This window comes from Moschus berezovskii, chromosome 10 (genome assembly GCF_049115385.1).
Source record: "Moschus berezovskii isolate FMDL1 chromosome 10, NW_MosBer_1.0, whole genome shotgun sequence".
Taxonomy (NCBI): Eukaryota; Metazoa; Chordata; class Mammalia; order Artiodactyla; family Moschidae; genus Moschus; species Moschus berezovskii.
Window position 1 is genome coordinate 91,770,850 of NC_142469.1, and position 16,626 is coordinate 91,787,475.

At 39.7% G+C, this 16,626-nt stretch overlaps 1 protein-coding gene across 6 annotated transcripts in view; it reads left to right on the forward strand.

Annotated features, from left to right (window-relative positions):
- The first annotated feature begins 7,785 nt into the window (after nucleotides 1–7,785).
- The window catches only part of STXBP5 (syntaxin binding protein 5), a 171,157-nt gene continuing 162,316 nt past the window's right edge, over nucleotides 7,786–16,626 (forward strand). For all 6 annotated transcript variants that reach the window (XM_055432787.2, XM_055432789.2, XM_088840813.1 and 3 more), the window contains exons 1-2: nucleotides 7,786–8,089; nucleotides 9,310–9,407. In XM_055432787.2, the coding sequence (XP_055288762.1) occupies nucleotides 7,937–8,089; nucleotides 9,310–9,407 (251 nt within the window). In that variant the 5' untranslated portion in view covers nucleotides 7,786–7,936. The remainder of the gene's footprint in view (nucleotides 8,090–9,309; nucleotides 9,408–16,626) is intronic.

Consider the following 16,626-nt stretch of genomic DNA (forward strand, 5'->3'; position numbering starts at 1 on the left):
AACTGCCATCTTTTTGAGTGCCATAAGCAAGTTTGTCATGTTTGTATTTCCCATAACGCTCAGCAAAGTACCTGTCACCAACTGGGTACAGAGCAAATCTTTGTGAAATGAATACCAGTCATCACCCTGCTGGCAGATAAACATAAGCACCAGAATTCAGTCTCCTGATCCTGTCTTCTGGAAACTGTGCTAGGTCAGCACTCTTCTGTTTCTCCCTTGCTCTATAGACTTTAAACATTTTGTGTCCTCAACATCATAATTATTATCTCTCTGGATGTATTTATGAGCCAGGAACAAACAGAACTAAACCACTACAATGTACATAATCATGTTTCTTGCCCCTTCCCTGTGAAAAGTATTCTTTGTTTGTGCTTCCAGGCTCTTCACTTTTTTTTTCCCCCTGATTAACTGAGAATATTAGGTGAGTGTCAGAGAGAAGGGAGTAGATGCTGTGATACAAGAACATGTCTAAGTGGATTGAGGAATGGGGATTTGCAGACAGTGAGTAAGTTATCCAGCAAAGGCTAGGATTCCTAAGGAGAGAGGGATCTGGGGTACTGGAAAAACTGCCATGAGGTAGGGAAGAGTAGTGGGGCATGTATAAATAGGTGAAGAGAATGTCCTGTGCTAAATGCTTTACCTTCCATAAAAGTTCGTCTTAAGAAATCATTTAAGAAAGATCGAATTCCAAGGCTTCAAGAGCTAGGGATATGTCACATTTTGGTGTACTGACGTGTTAGTAGGTTATTTAATGGGATTCCCAGGTGGTCCATTTGTGTGTGCATGTTGTGGGGGACCATAGTTGGAGACAGGGGACAGGTGAGGTGGAGAAGAACAAAGCAGTGGGGTTGGGGGTGGAACAAAATAGTAACTTTAACTGCTTTTCAAAGCTTACTCAGTTTCTTCAACATATTAAATGTGATTAATTGCATAAAGTACAAACTTCATGGTTAGCTCTTCAGTCCACAAATCAAAATATGAAAAGTTATTTACAGTAAGATTTAAATACTAAAATAAGATACTGTAAAAATTCTGGAAGCATTATTTCTCACCTCAAATATGGCCCCATTGTAGGACTATCATTCCCACTGTAGAAAGATTATATAATTAGAAATATTATAGAAATAGAAATATTTATAAATATATAAAAATATATATTAAATATATATATAATAAATATTTGCACTATTTATATTATATAAATATATATAATAAATAAATATTTAGAAATATATCTCTAGAAATAGAATTATATAATTATAATTTGAAATATATTAGAATTTATTGAGGACCTGATTGCTCAGTTTTTAAGTTTTAAGAATCTGACATTATTTCTCTATTTCTGAATGCCTCACATTTTCTGTTTAAGTGCTCATTTGGTTCAATTTGTATTGTTTTGCATTTCCCTTGCACTTTCCCTTGAACTTCAGTTCAGTTCAGTGGCTCAGTCATGTCCAGCTTTTTGTGACCCCATGGACTGCAGCATACCAGGCTTCCCTGTCCATCACCAACTCTCAGAGCTTGCTCAAAATCATGTCCATCGAGTCTGTGATGCCATCCAACCATCTCATCCTCTGTCATCTCCTTCCCCTCCTGCCTTCAGTCTTTCCCAGCATCAGGGTCTTTTGCAATGAGTCAGTTCTTCACATCAATTAGCCAAAGTATTGGAGCTTCAGCTTCAGCATCAGTCCTTCCAATGAATAGTCAGGACGGATTCCCTTTAGGACTGACTGGTTGGATCTCCTTGCAGTCCAAGGGACTCTCAAGAGTTTTCTCCAACACCACAGTTCAAAAGCACTACTGTGGGCAAGACTCCCTTCAAAGAAATGGAGTAACCCTCATAGTCAACAGAAGTCTGAAATGCAGTATCGGATGCAATCTCAAAAACAACAGAATGATCTCTGTTCATTTCCAAGGCAAACCATTCAATATCACAGTAAGCCAAGTCTATGCCCCAACCACTAATGCCAAAAAAGCTGAAGTTGAACGGTTCTATGAAGACCTACAAGACCTTCTAGAACTAACACCCCCCAAAGATATCCTTTTCATCACAGGGGACTGGAATGTAAAAGTAGGAAGTCAAGAGATACCTGGAGTAAGAGGAAAGTTTGGCCTTGGAGTACAAAATGAAGCAGGGCAAAGGCTAACAAAGTTTTGTCAAGAGAATGCACTGGTCATAGCAAACACCCTCTTCCTAACAACACAAGAGAAGACTCTACACATGGACATCACCAGACTGTCAATACTGAAATCCGACTGATTATATTCTTTGTAGCAAAGCTGGAGAAGCTTCATACTGTCAGCAAAAACAAGACCAGCAGTTGACTGTGGCTCAGATCATGAACTCTTATTGCAAAATTGAGCCTTAAATTGAAGAAAGTAGGGAAAACCACTAGATGATTCAGGTATACCTAAATAAACTCCTGATTAATTACTGATCAATTTTCTTTCCCTTGAACTTACTGATCTTTGTCTAGGCACTTTTGTATTTAGTTCAATGATAATCTTACAGATAATATTAAATGGTAATAGAGGTAATCCATGGAATAATGAAGGCTCATTAATATCTGACTAAACTATTTTTCTAGAAAGGCTAGAGCTTGACAAAGAAGATCACAACATAGTGGATCCTGCTTGTTCCCAGACAAGGCTTGTTTATTTAGCTGATGATATTTGTCCAGTTCATGCAGGTACAAATGGTGACTGGAAATTCTCCAGAAGTCATAAATGTGGAAATTAAATTGCAACACCACTCTTCTAAGTGCTCAGGCTGAAAACGGGGGCATTATCCTTCCCTTTTCTCTTTCTCTGATACCCTACCTCATTCTGTCAGCAAATCTTGGCTCTACTGCTAACATATAATTCAGAGTCAGACCCTTTCTCACAGTAACCACTACTTTTAACCATTCCAAGCCACCATTTCCTTGCTGGGCTACTGCAGTAGCCTGTTAACTGTAGGGAGAATTGTGAGTATAAAGTAAAAAGGGTAGTGAAAAATGGCTACAATATCTCTACATTCCTTTACATTTGGGGCAGGTTGTATCTAAATTTCTGACCAGAATATTTGATTGCAAGAACCAGAAACCTATTAGAACTCATGAACACAAAGAAAGAAAGTATTGCCAGATTTCCCAAGGAATAAGGATTGGGAACTGGAAAGTCAGGAATGGAGACTTTCCACCTCACTAGAGTCACTTCCGGAGAAGGCAATGGCAAGCCACTCCAGTACTCCTGCCTGGAAAATCCCATGGATGGAGGAGTCTGGTAGGCTGCAGTCCGTGGGGTCGCTAAGGGTCGGACACGACTGAGCGACTTCAATTTCACTTTCACACATTGGAGAAGGAAATGGCAACCCACTCCAGTGTTCTTGCCTGGAGAATCCCAGGGACGGGGGAGGCTGGTGGGCTTCCGTCTATGGGGTCACACAGAGTCGGACACGACTGAAGTGACTTAGCAGCAGCAGCAGAGTCACTTCTCTGGTATAGTTTGTGTGTCTGCTCGGTTCTCCTAGGTTCCACAGATGTCTGGCCACTCTCAGATTTAATCCCAGCTCTACATGACTTCTTAGTTTGAGGCTAATTAGCATCTTTATGAGTCAATTCCAGATTCCCAAAAGAAGCTGATCTCTTGGTTTGGCTTACTTCAGGTGTCTGCCTTTGAACCAATCAGTTTAGACCAAGACACATGGTCATGGGATCAAAACAGAGGTGCCCAGTTCTAGCATTTCAGCAGGGCCTAGGGGACCCATTCAGAAAAGGGGGCGTGAACCAGGCAAACTAACTAATTAACATCTCTACTGCAATTTACGGATAATTTAAATTCAATATTCTGTTAAATGGTGTAGTGAATCAATTATTGTCATGCACACATCCTTTGGGACTCAACAAATGAAAATTAAGTCAATACAAATGAATGCTTAGCAGGTGAGGCAGAGTTTGTCTACCTTCCAGAAAGCTTTTGCCAATAACATAATTTCTTTTTAAAATATTTATTTTCAGTTTCTACTTTATCCTTATCAGTCAGCATCCAACTGCCCCTGTGAGACCAATAACAGAGCCTTTGTTAGCCTGGTAGCCTTTAAACAAGATAATGAAGATGGGTAGATTCAGGAATGTTATGAATTCTTGGTCTTTGCCTTTCATGACAAATAATTGAATAAGCTGCCTTACTTTTTATGTATCTTTATTTTTACCTTTTAATTTCTATTGAATTAACAGTATTGCTTAGAGCTGTCCTGACTCAGCTAAATGTATTAATAATACAGCTATTTATAATTTGTCAGTGTTATATATTATTATGTCATCATCTCCTGGTCCCTTCTTCAATAAGCAGGTAAGAAAGAATTCCATTTGGAAGAATATCACAGAAAGCCATTGAATTCTCCCAAAGGCAGAAAGCTATTCAATTGTTTGGAATCGATACACTGAGTCTTTCAAGCAAACAAAACAAGAATAAATAAATAAAATTTTGTTGTGAGATTACTATGGGTAAAACTACCCTATGTGCTAAATTTTAAATAAATAATATAAATTATTGATTTTTTAGTCATTTTTTTGTAAACTTTAAATTTCTAATTAATTTTAATTTTAAAATAAAATCCTAATTTAAAACCAATTGATTAGTTTAAACTGATAAGAAATATCATGAGTTTGAGGATCCCTTATTTTATCTTTGCCATCACAAAAGTAGATGTTTGGGAGTGTTGTTGCTTTTTACCTAACAGAATTCTAGATATGTCTATGAAAGAGGAGAAGATGGATTGCAAGTATACAAAGCTAACCTACAGTAGCAGATATGCTCAGTATTCATTTTAAATTGTTTAAAGTTTACATATCCTCTAGGAACCAAAGTTTTGAGAATGTCAGGATGAGTTCATAATCTGATGAGAGGGATGAAGTATAAAAATCAAAACAAAATTCCAAAAGTCCCCGCCCCTTAAATTGGTGTGGTACTGGCCTAAACTGGTGATCTGTTGAAGTCCCTTTCTCCCTAAGGACCCTGATAGTAGTTTTTCCATTTTACTATGTGTACCTAATTAGTGCAAACTTTACATTTTTCTTCCCCAGTTTATCCTCCAAAATTCAAGGAAGAAGGTAGTATTAACCTCATTTTACACATGAGGAATCTGACCCTTAGGAAAAGTAAGGAATTTGTCCGAGGTTGCCCATATTACCAAGGTCTGGATTGAAATCCATGTCTGGCAGAAAACAGAGTCTAGGATTTTTCCACTATACCACAAAGCCTCTCAGCAAGAAATTGTCCCTTCTCCAGAGTTTCATAATCCAGTGATGACAAATCATCCAACAGATATATTTTCAAACTAGGTGAAAAGATGGATCATAAAATTCTGTGGGGAAGTGATCTGTTTTGCAATTTACTCCTATGGAGATATATCTATTTTTAAAAAGCTATCCAGGTAATTCTGACCATCTCAGAGCTGGCTTCTAATGCTTTTCTCCCTCATCTTCACCTAGCCAACTCTTCATCTGGGCTCAACTATGATGAGTTCCCCTTCTCCAGGCCTTCTCCTGCCTTCTCTTAACCTACTTCAGTCCTTCTCTTGCATGATTCCCTCAATGAACTCATCACATTGTTTCATAATTATTTATTTACTTGAGGTTTGCTCCCATTTGACTGGGGAGCTCGTTGAAAGCTTTGAGTCTTCAGTACCTAGCAAAGCGTTCGACACTCAAAAAATGTGTTTCACAGAACTAAATCAGTAAACAAAAATTTCAGAGCCACTTAGAAATGGCCTGAAAAAAATCTTAAAACTTGTTTTTATCGCTGGTTACACCTAGTGAATTAACTAAGTAACTCAATAAATATTAAAAACAATTTTATAGGTTTCAAGTGTGAGACACCGTTCTTGGATGCGGAAGCTCCGGAGTACTACATTTCCCGAAATTCCTGAGGCTCAGTCGCCACTGGTTTGTTGACTGTTCTTGACAGCCCATCACATCAACCAATACCCTGACGAGAATTTCCCTGCGCCGGGCGGGAGGCGGCCAATCATAAGGAAGAGGGCGGGCACTTCTGATTTGTGCTCAGAAAAATCCTCTGTAACTCAGAAGCTTGAGGGGTGGGAGTTGCTAGCTTTCGGAGAGTGTGCTTCTTCCCACTCCCACCTCACGAATTAGAATTCGTCTTTATGGATTTCCAACCTTTTCTTTACGTTTCTCCTAGTTTCCACTCCTTCTTAATCAAGTACCTCTGCTTCCCATCCACCTTTCCGTGTTAAACGCACTCTCCGGAAAAGGTAACCGCAGCATGAATCTATCTTTTCAAACTTGAGCTAGACATCTGCCTGTGAGCATCCAAGTGAGATTGTGACAGTGAAGCAATGGAAAGATTCGAGCGAAAACTTCCTTCTTTCCCCTTTCTCTTTGCAAGAGTGAAGAAGCTGCTGGAGATTGCTCAGTGGACAACAGCATTACAGGACGGATTGAAGATTCTGAAATGAGTGGCCTCGCTGTTTACTTCCACCCTCGCTCCCGCCCCCATCTCCACCACCTTAGCGTGCGGACTGAATCCAGGGTTGGTGTGTCATTGGTTGGGGCAGACACCGAGCCCTGGAGCCGGTTCCCTTTGGCAGCCTATCCCTTTCTAGCAGCTACCTGCCAGGTCCACGCTTTCATCCTACCAATAGTAAGAGCTTCAGGAAAGAATTCATTTCCCCCCCTCTAGGTTCATCTCCTTTCTTAGTACCTTTCTAAGTCTGTCATACTCTTGCCACAGAAATAACCGTTGTCTAGACGCTCTTTTTCCAAAATCCAAATCCAAATCAATCCAAAACAAAGACCATCAATAAAGCAGCAACAATCATTTTGCAGCCAGCAGCCGGGAGTGTGTGCCTCGTTAAAGGGTGAAAATATAAACCCTCGCTTTAATGACCGATTTTGAAATAAAGGTTTCCTGCTGCTTGGTAGTCATCAACATTTTTACTACCCCAGCTGCAGGAGAAGCAGCTGCATCCTCTGGCAGGGCGATTGAGATGGGAGAAATTTAGCCACGGTCTGGGATTTTCGCAGAGGATAATTTAAGCCCCAGCTCCACTCCCGCGGCGGAGGGGGTGGGTACGCGCGGTGCGCATGCTCAGCAGCCCGGCTCCGCCGAGGCCCAGCTGCCGCCACCGCCGCGGCCAGCGCTGTACCCGCGGCTGCCGCTGCTGCTCGGAGCGGGCGTTGGTGCCCTGTGCCGAGGCGCCCTGTCAGACGAGAGGGAGCGGCCGGGCGGGACCGCGGGCGGCGGCGACGGCGGTGCCTGAGGAGGGCAGCCGGGGCTCTGGAGGAGCGCGGGCGGGCCGACCCAGCCGCGGAGAAGCGAGGCGGAGAGCGCGGGGACCCACCCCGGGCGCCCTGCGTGCGGTGCCCGGCGGGCAGCGGCGCTGAGCGGCGAGGAGGCCGAGCGGCGGACGCGGACGGAGAGCCGGCGACCCCCGGGAGGAAGAGGAGGCGGATCCGGAGCGGGGGGCAGCGCCGAGGGGCTGCGGGGGCCCGGCGGGCGACGAGCGGCGGGGCCGCGGGCCATGGACGCGGCGGCGGCGGCGGCGGGGGCGAGCCGGGGCGGCGGCGCGGCGCAGAGTCAGCCCGCCGCCAGGTGAGGCTGGGCGGCGCGGGCTCGGGGCGCCGCCGCCACTGCTGTGCCGGCCGAGCCGCGGAGCGCGGCGGCGGCGGCGGCGGCGGCTGAAGCGGCGGCCTCGGGGCGAGAGGGGCCGCCGGCGGGGCTTCTGGTCGCCGCTGCTCTCTAGTCGTCGCAGCGTTTCCTGTTCGGATTATCTCTCGCTTCTCCCCAGCTGCCTCCTTCCCCTCACACTCCCACTCGCGCCTGCTCCTCCGCGCCCTCGGTCGAAGCTGCTCTCGGCCCGGGCCGGTTCCCCCGCCGCCTGGGGACGCCCCTTACCCCTGCTCCCGGGGTGCGGGGGAGCCCCGCCGCGACCATGAGGAAATTCAACATCAGGAAGGTGCTGGACGGCCTGACCGCCGGCTCGTCCTCGGCCTCGCAGCAGCAGCAGCAGCAGCAGCACCCACCTGGGAACCGGGAGCCCGAGATCCAGGAAACGCTCCAGTCCGAGCACTTTCAGCTCTGCAAGGTGAACAGAGCGCGCAGCCCCGCGAAAATTGGGGTCGTTCTAGGGGCACCTCGGGCTTTACGCCCGAGTGCCAGGGTGAGAACGCCAGTAATACTCAACACCGCGAATAAAGGGCTCTCTCCCCCAGCACACATTTGCTTGGTGGGCTAGTTTGGAGATTGACATCATCTTACTCCTCTTTTCGTTGATTTTCACATGCGGCAGTCATTTCAGGATTGCTTCCAACATACTGACCTTTAATTCGTATTCTTAACTACTTTTGTATTCAAGCATTTTGGTAGCTCTTTCACCGACTTCCAAGTTTCCTTTGGGAACAGTGTCTAACGAATATTGTTTATGAAAAAGCTAGACGTGTTCAACTAGATGTTGGCTCATTTTCACTTTTAAATGTGGTAGGAGACTTCACATATGAAATCACAGGGTCTTGTTAGCCTTGTGTTTGGTGAAAAAGTTAGAAGTGGAATTTTTGCCTATTAATGGTACGGCAATTGCCATAGTGATGTGTAATTCAGAAAGAATGATGCAGCGAATTAACTCACCAGCTGCTCAATGAGAAATACAAATTTGTGTCGGTATTAATACCTGCCTTCTTCATAAATACCAGGCGTTCGTAAGTCAGAGTTTAAGTGTGTATATACTTTTTGCTTCAGTAGCCTAAAATTAAGGATTTAATACCAAGATACAAAAATAGATGCTCTATTTATTTTCATTCTGTTAGGATTGCAACGTGATGAGATAGATTTTTGCTAATTCCTTTGCTGAATCCTTAATTATGACAGCGTTTCCGTAAACGTATTTGAATTTAGCCTAGAAATCAAGTAAGGATGAAGTTATCACACTTGAAATAAGCATGAGTTGCATTTTTAAATGAATTTAGAGAATTTTTTTACCACTGTCAACTTTAATAATTTGTTCTCAGACATAAGAGTAAAAAGAATGTTCAATTTTCTTTTAAAGAGTACCACTGTGATGAGAAAGTAGAAATGTAACACTGAGATCAATTTTTTTTTTTTTGGTTTCAGTTTTTACTTGCATAAGTTTTTATGTGATGTAGAATTCATAGTTTTCATAGTTTTTTTAAATAGCAGTGCATGTATGTGTGTTTTGTTTCAGTTATAATTGGATCTTAATTGGTTCTCGGTTCTAATGTCTGTTGACTTTTCTGTTTTAAAACTTTGCTTCCTGCCCTGGTTGCTGTGATGTCACTTGCCCATGCCCAGACTGTTCGCCATGGATTTCCCTATCAACCCTCAGCCCTGGCCTTTGATCCTGTACAGAAGATCCTGGCAGTGGGAACTCAGACTGGTGCTTTAAGGCTGTATCCTTTCATTTCATTTAATTGAACTTTTCCCCAGTCATTCTCTATTGCTGATTAGTTGCTTTTCCTGTGTAATTCTAAAGAAATGGTATGATCAGGTATTAATGTGAAATCCTGTGGTTGTGTTTTTCCCCGTGATTATACATACGTTCAGGTTGTGTGTTCTTTGTTGTGTCTTGACTCTCAATTTATACATAGCTAAAAACATGTATCCACAAAAGAGTTCTAAAGGTTTGCGATAATCATTACTGTCTTTGCCAGGAGGTAGAAGTTTTTAAGGGGAAATATATCAACTTATAGTAGTGGTCTATTGAACAGACTATGTTGAGGATGAAGCTTAAAGACAATTGCACAAGGCACATTTTATTTGCTTTTTAAAAATGTTGTTCATGGTAGATGTTCCAGTTATGACCTATTTATTATTCTCTTGAATTAGAGATTGAATTTGAATTTGTTTCTGACGTGATCATCTAGAAAAATTAGAACACAAATGTAAATTTTATATAGTTATGAAGTGTTGCTGTTTTCTAGAAGTTTTAGAGCATTTTCTTAGTATAATGCAAATAGAGAAGTATAGTGTCTTGATATGTTTTCCCATCGTGGTCTACATTTGTGATGTATATGTAAATACTGTGAGGTTAACTACTCTGAAGTATTAGTATAGAGAAATTTTTCCTGGTTATGCATGAACTAAATTTTATCATAGCATGTTTTTCCAAATATCTACTCGTTCTTCAAGATCATTTTTTCAGTCTGAACAATGGAGAATATTTAACAATTCCTCTCAAACTATTTAAACTTGAAGTAAAATTGTGTTTACTTTTACTATGGCATTTACCTACATTGCCTTTATTTTTAAACTTAAGCTTAATATTTTAAAAAGTAAATGCTTTGTTCACCATCAGTAGTGTATCCGCTTCCTATATATTAGTGAAGTAATCTGTTGGTAATAAATAGGAAAAAAACACGAGATAATAAACAGAGAAGCAAGGAACTGTGCTCTCCACATTTTAGATTTATCTGCCTCCTTGAGAAGGGGGAGGGGGTGGGAAGCTTGCATTTGATTTAACATGTATCTTGCATTTCCTTACCTTTCAAAGTCTTCATTTCAACATAGGTTTGTATATGGTATCAGGATATGCCTCGTTTCCTTTGTGATTAATGTGCTATGTTCAAAATGCTTATAAAAGTTGTCATTGAATTGTTACTAAGTGAAGACTATCATTCGTAGTAAGTATCAATAGTACTGTCATACCTAGTAAAATGGTAATATCTGACCAGGGTAGATCTCAGTTTGTGAGTTTCTAAGACAGTATGTCTAAATGGTTCTTGCCCAAATATCTGGTTGATACTGAGATATTTTTTATTTCATTTGTTTCAATATTCCTGTCTCCAGTGATCAACACCTTTCTAGTCTAGGGTTCCTATTTTAGTCTTGTGAAGGTGGGATTTAAATTTTGGCAGTGTGGGTACTAGTTGTCTGGCACAACTCTGTGTAGTGACAAAAGTAGTGCGTTGTTGGATCTAGATGGACTGTTTACAATGAAAAGCAAATTTTTTTGTTCCCAAAAGGAGTATCACCTGGACTCAAAGGGGGAAAAATGTGGAACTAAATTAGTTATTTTTAGATTATTTTGGTTTTCTTTTCAGTGGGTTTAATTTTTACTATTTTGCCAATTGAGACCCAATGTGGTCTCAATTTTTTTATGTACATAACTGTTTTAACAGCCAGTCTGCTCCTTTTATAAGTTAATGTAATAAGTACTGCAAGCAAGGCTGACTTTATAAAACCAAATATTTTTCTTAAACAAGACTTTTTATCCTTCATGCATTTGAGTAATTAGCATATTATTAATACACAAAGGGAGAGGTTAAAGTGTTAGGCCTCATGTTAATTGCCAAATGACAGCAGGGATCAGGTGTACAAAATCATCACTTATATCAATCTTTTGCTTTTGTACATGTTTAATAGTTAAATACTATATGAAAAGTAAACCTATAATTTGCATTTACACTTAATTTTTTTTAGAACTTTTCTTACTATATTTAGAATGAAATTAAGAAAGGAATTTATCAAATATATTTCTGCTTTCCCTTTTTATGAGATTTATATGAACATTCCAGAGTGATAAATTGGTTTGCCTACCAGTAATACCACCTAGTCATTCCTCCTGTTAAGTTTAGGTAGAAGATAAGCTCATGAGCTTTATTATGGCTTTGATTTGTACAAAGCGACTAAGATCTTTTTATTCTTATATAATTTCTACCATATGTGGTTTAAAATTTGTTCATTTTTCCATGAAAACTGGGCAGCTATAGTTTATTTCCAAGCTCCATGTTGATTTAATGTGCAGACTTATTCTAAGTCTGTTCTTTTGCCCTAACTCTTTTATGTTTTTCACTATTTTATTCAGTTTCTTTTAGTCTTTTCTTTTCTTCTCATATTAGACTCTTATATCCTATAACACTGTTGTTCTAAAAGATGTCTTTAGGATAGAAATATACTTGTAAATCAAAGTTTTTTCTTTCATTTAACTGTGGAGCAGAGTAGATTTTTAAAAGTGGGATTGGGCTATTAGGATTTGAATTGCATATCTAATTTAACTAATAGAATATCTTCCTAAATGTTGAAGGACTATATTAAGTTCTGTTTTGAGATTAGGAAAAAAATATGGAATTTACGTCAGATATCTAATGTTTGTAGATAAGAACTGTGGAAATCTGAATCCTTGAATAGTATCTAACCAATAATGAGGCAGGATAAATTGAATGTATTTGCTGCATTAATGTATAGCAAATGACTGATCTAATTATATAAACATGCTTTATGCTCAGCCTTCTTGGCTTCTGGAGTGAATGTGAAGCTGGAGTGAACTTATTGATAGGAAGCAGGAGAGCATAATTTTATATGCCAAGTCATATAGTAGTGATTTAATTATCTTAATTCTCCTCTTGCCATGTAGAAGTGGGTGCAGTTTGATTCTTCCAAGTAATCTAGGCATCAGAACTATTGGGATAAAATAATCATCTGTCCCCAAATGGAATACATAAAAGGGAAAAAAAAGGTTCTAACTGAAGAATGAAGGTATTGCTAGGAATGCTGCTGTTGTCCTTATCTAGACTCCTGGTTTACTAGTATAATTTTGAATTGCATCATAGTCTGTTGTAACCATGGTCTACCCTGATCTTATTTTTAAGGTATTTTTCCTAAACATAATATATTTTACATGTATTTCAAGGGCTGTGCCAAAAAATGGAATTTCAAAGTTACTGAAGTTTTGTAAAAATCCGTGAGTTTTTTAAGTATCAAAATTATCAAAGGACCTCATTTTTGCTTTCCTGACTTGTGGAAAACATGGTCGGCAGTCTCTGCTTTGATAAGGTATAGACCTGTCTTTCAAATTGCAGTGTAAGGTTATTGAATGCAGAGTTACAAAAGGCTTTAAATGTTAACATTTGATTATGAATTGTGCCCTTATCTCTTGTTCATGTCTTGCCATTAAAGAATTATGTGTCCTTGAGTTAGGTTTTTTTCTTACTTTTAAAATGAAGATGCTGTATTAGATGATTTCTTCAAGAAACAACTTTTTTATTCTAAGTAGCTATATATTGTCCTGAATGGGGAAAAGAAGTGAAAATGTTTCTTACTTTAAAGGATTAGAACAACACATAGTTGAAATTCGAATTATTTAGGGGTCTACTTCCCAGGTGGTGCTAGTGAAAGAACATCCCTGCCAATGTAGAAGACATAAGAGATGCAGGTTCGTTCCCTGGGTGGGGAATATCCCCTGGAGGAGGGCATGGCAACCCACTCCAGTATCCTTGCCTGGAGAATCCCATGGACCGAGGAGCCTGGTGGGCTATGGTCCATAGGGTTGCAAAGACACGACTGAAGCGTTTTAGCTGCAGTAGCAGCTACTGACATAACACAAAGTGAAACTACAGTTGAATTTATTGCATTTGCTGACATTTCTGCACATTAGTAGATGAGGATTCAGAATGGTAGGAAAGAAAAAATCGGAAAATTATTGTAGGCTAACTGAGGTCAAAAGTAGAGAAAAGAGAATTATGGTAGTTTGGAGAGATGCTAAAGAGACTGGTTGAAATTGTGATCCTGATTGAGTTGGGAGAAATAAGGAACCAGTTGGTGGAAAAACTTGAGTGTCAACTTGAGTTACCTGGGTGTTATTCAGTAAGGAATCATTGTAGTTGTGGGAGAGATATGCTGTCAGGTAGACTGTGACCTTTCGGATGATTAACAGGGCAATGTGTCATGGATGAAAAGAATAGAACCAAGGCAACCTTAGTATGTAACTGTTAATCCATATGGGTAGTAAAGTGGATCCAAAACAGGGGAAGGAGAATGGGAACTGGAGAAGGACTTGAGGACTTCTTTGTATCAGATCTTAGAGGGAGCTGCAGATAAAGTTCTCAAATACTGCCCTGAGGCAATTACAAGACAGAAATGGAAAACTTGGTAAAGAAGGTGGCAGAGTAGTATTGAGTTTGGAATTATGTCATCTTTTAGTTTATTCCTCTTGCATTTTGAGAACGTAGCTTATACCTATTTTAGCTTAGGAAGTTGGTACAGTTTTATATTTGATTGCCCTTGGGTTGGTCCCCAGTGATTTCTTGGATTTTGTTGTTGAGCTTGTGTAAAGTCACTGTTAGCTGTTTGGCTTTGTCCATTTATTCTCGGTCAGTGTCTCTCAGTAATGCTAGCATTTGGGGCTGGATAATTCTGTGGTTTTGTCCAGCATGTTGTAGTCTGTTTGGTATCCATGGTTCCTACTTACTAAATGCTAGGTTACCTCTGCTGTCAGTGTGGCGACCCAGATGCCCTCACACTTCCAGATGCCCTCACACTTCCAGATGCTCCTGGTTGAGAACCACTACACTCTGCCTTAGGTCTTCCACCAGTTAAGTTGGAATAACCCTCCTAGCTCATGAAGTGAGAATCAGAATTAAATGCAATAATGTCAATATATAGTTTTTAAGAGCCTGCCAGGACTGTTTTGGTGACTGTTCAATATGATATTATTATAAATACGAGTTTTTCCTGTGGTTTTAATTTTCACTTCTTTCATTTATTTCAGCAAATGCTTGCTGAGAGGCAACTCAGTGCCAGGCACTGTGTAGGAAGGCCTTAATTTCATTTACTTTTATAGCTGACACAGTCTTCGAAGAAAAGATCTTAAAGTACTATTTTTGTCTCTTTTAAAACGGTTGTGTTTCTTTCAACCACAGGTTTGCAAAATTGTTATTTAGATGTGATAATATGTGAAGATTTGTTACATACAGCGGTTGTTAAATGACTGCTTAATGATTTTGTACTATAAGTTAGCATTGCAGTGTTTGACTTGCTGCTTACGAATTTTATTTTACAGAAAATCACAATGTTGGAAAAATTTGGAAATAGATTTTTGTTCAAAGTAGTTAAAAGTGAAACAGTTTAGCTAGAAACTGTTTTTTAAAAGCCACATTTTTATTACTATTCTTCCCCACCATCCTTTTTGTTCATAGAGGAATTCTAGTCATTTGAAATTCTAGCTGTAGAGGAGAAACAAGGACTTTGAAACACTTTTATTCCTCTTAACTCATTAAAGAGGACTTTGTATAAAAGGAAGAATGAGTACTGTGTCAGCTATAGGTTGTGCTTCTCAGCATGGATTATGGCAGCAGGAAAAAAAGACACATTGACTTTAGAAACTACCAGAAAAGCTGTCTGCCTGCAAGCAGTTATTTTACAATGAATTTCTTGTGGAGGGGAAAAAAGTGTGATAGAATGTGAATGGAATTGAAAAGGGATATGTTAGTTACTGGTGAATCAAATTTGTGGTTGGTAAGCACTTTTAGCTTTAAGTAAGATAGGTTTGTTTGTTTTCTGTTAGGTATTCTCTTTGTTTTCCATTTGTTTTTTAAGTATAATTTGCTTTTAAAATTATAACCTGACTTTGCCATTCTGGCGGAGAAAGGTAAAGGAATGTTGGAGGAATTACCTTATTAAAAGTTTATGTTCTGGTCTTCAGACTAATTTTGGATAAACCAACTAAAATCTCTAGGCTTTTAGTTTCCTTTTCTGTAAAACTAGAAAATAGGGATCTGTGATTTCTAAGAGTCCTTCAAGCTCTATGATCTAGAATTTCTGCGGAGGATTTGGGAATGCTATGGACCATCTCTGTCTATAGAGTATCTTCTGATTGGTTGTTCTGAGTACCTGTTAGAGAGGGTGAAGTGTTGGACTCACTTCCTTTGTGGGTTCCTTTACTTTGTACCCATTGACTGCATTCATAAGTCAGCAGATAGAGTTGTAATCTTTTGTTTACAAAAGGAAGCAGGGAAGAACATGTGAAGAACATTTTTTTATTGTTGAAACAGCAGCTGACATTGAATAAGATGGTGAGTTGTTGCTTTTCCTTGTATAATCGGTCAGTCCTCAATATGACATAGGAAAGTTAGGGAATTTTTAAATATTGTTAACAAAGTTTCCTTTATTGAGTGTTAGTGGTCAGGATGTAAAATTAAAATGAGATTACTTAAAAATAATGCTGGGTATGATTGATATGATTTTATTTAATTTTATATAAGAAATTTAATGGAGACTAATTTCATTGACCTGCTAGCATGTAATTTGAATAGCAAATCTGGTAATTGTATAGTACTTGGAATAGTAATAACTAGCAATGTACGTGTAAATAAGTGAACTCTAGGGATGATTATACTTTAAAAAAAGATAAGCTTTGGTTGTCTTTCTTTGACTTTAACTTCATGCACTTGGAAGTGACACCTTATTTACAAGGAGGAAATTAATAATCAGAGTGTCAGCATTGATTTGTAATGTTTAAATGAGAATATCCTGTCCTGATTTGGTGCATTATCATCATTGGAAGGTGTATTCGGTATTTTAAGATTGAGCATTAATGAAATGTCTTTGGTTTGAACTAAACAGATGTCTGTTTAAAGGTATACCAAAATGATACAGAGAAAAGGACCTTTACCTATATACTATCTTTTAAATTTGGGTCTTCCCTGGTAACTCAGCTGGTAAAGAATCCAGCCACGATGCAGGAAACCCTGGTTCGATTCCTGGGTCAGGAAGGTTCCCTGGAGAAGGGATTGGCTACCCACTCCAGTATTCATGATCTTCCCTATGGCTCAGGTGGTGAAGAATCCACCTGCAGTGCATGAGACCTGAGTTCTACCCCTGGGTTGGAAAGAT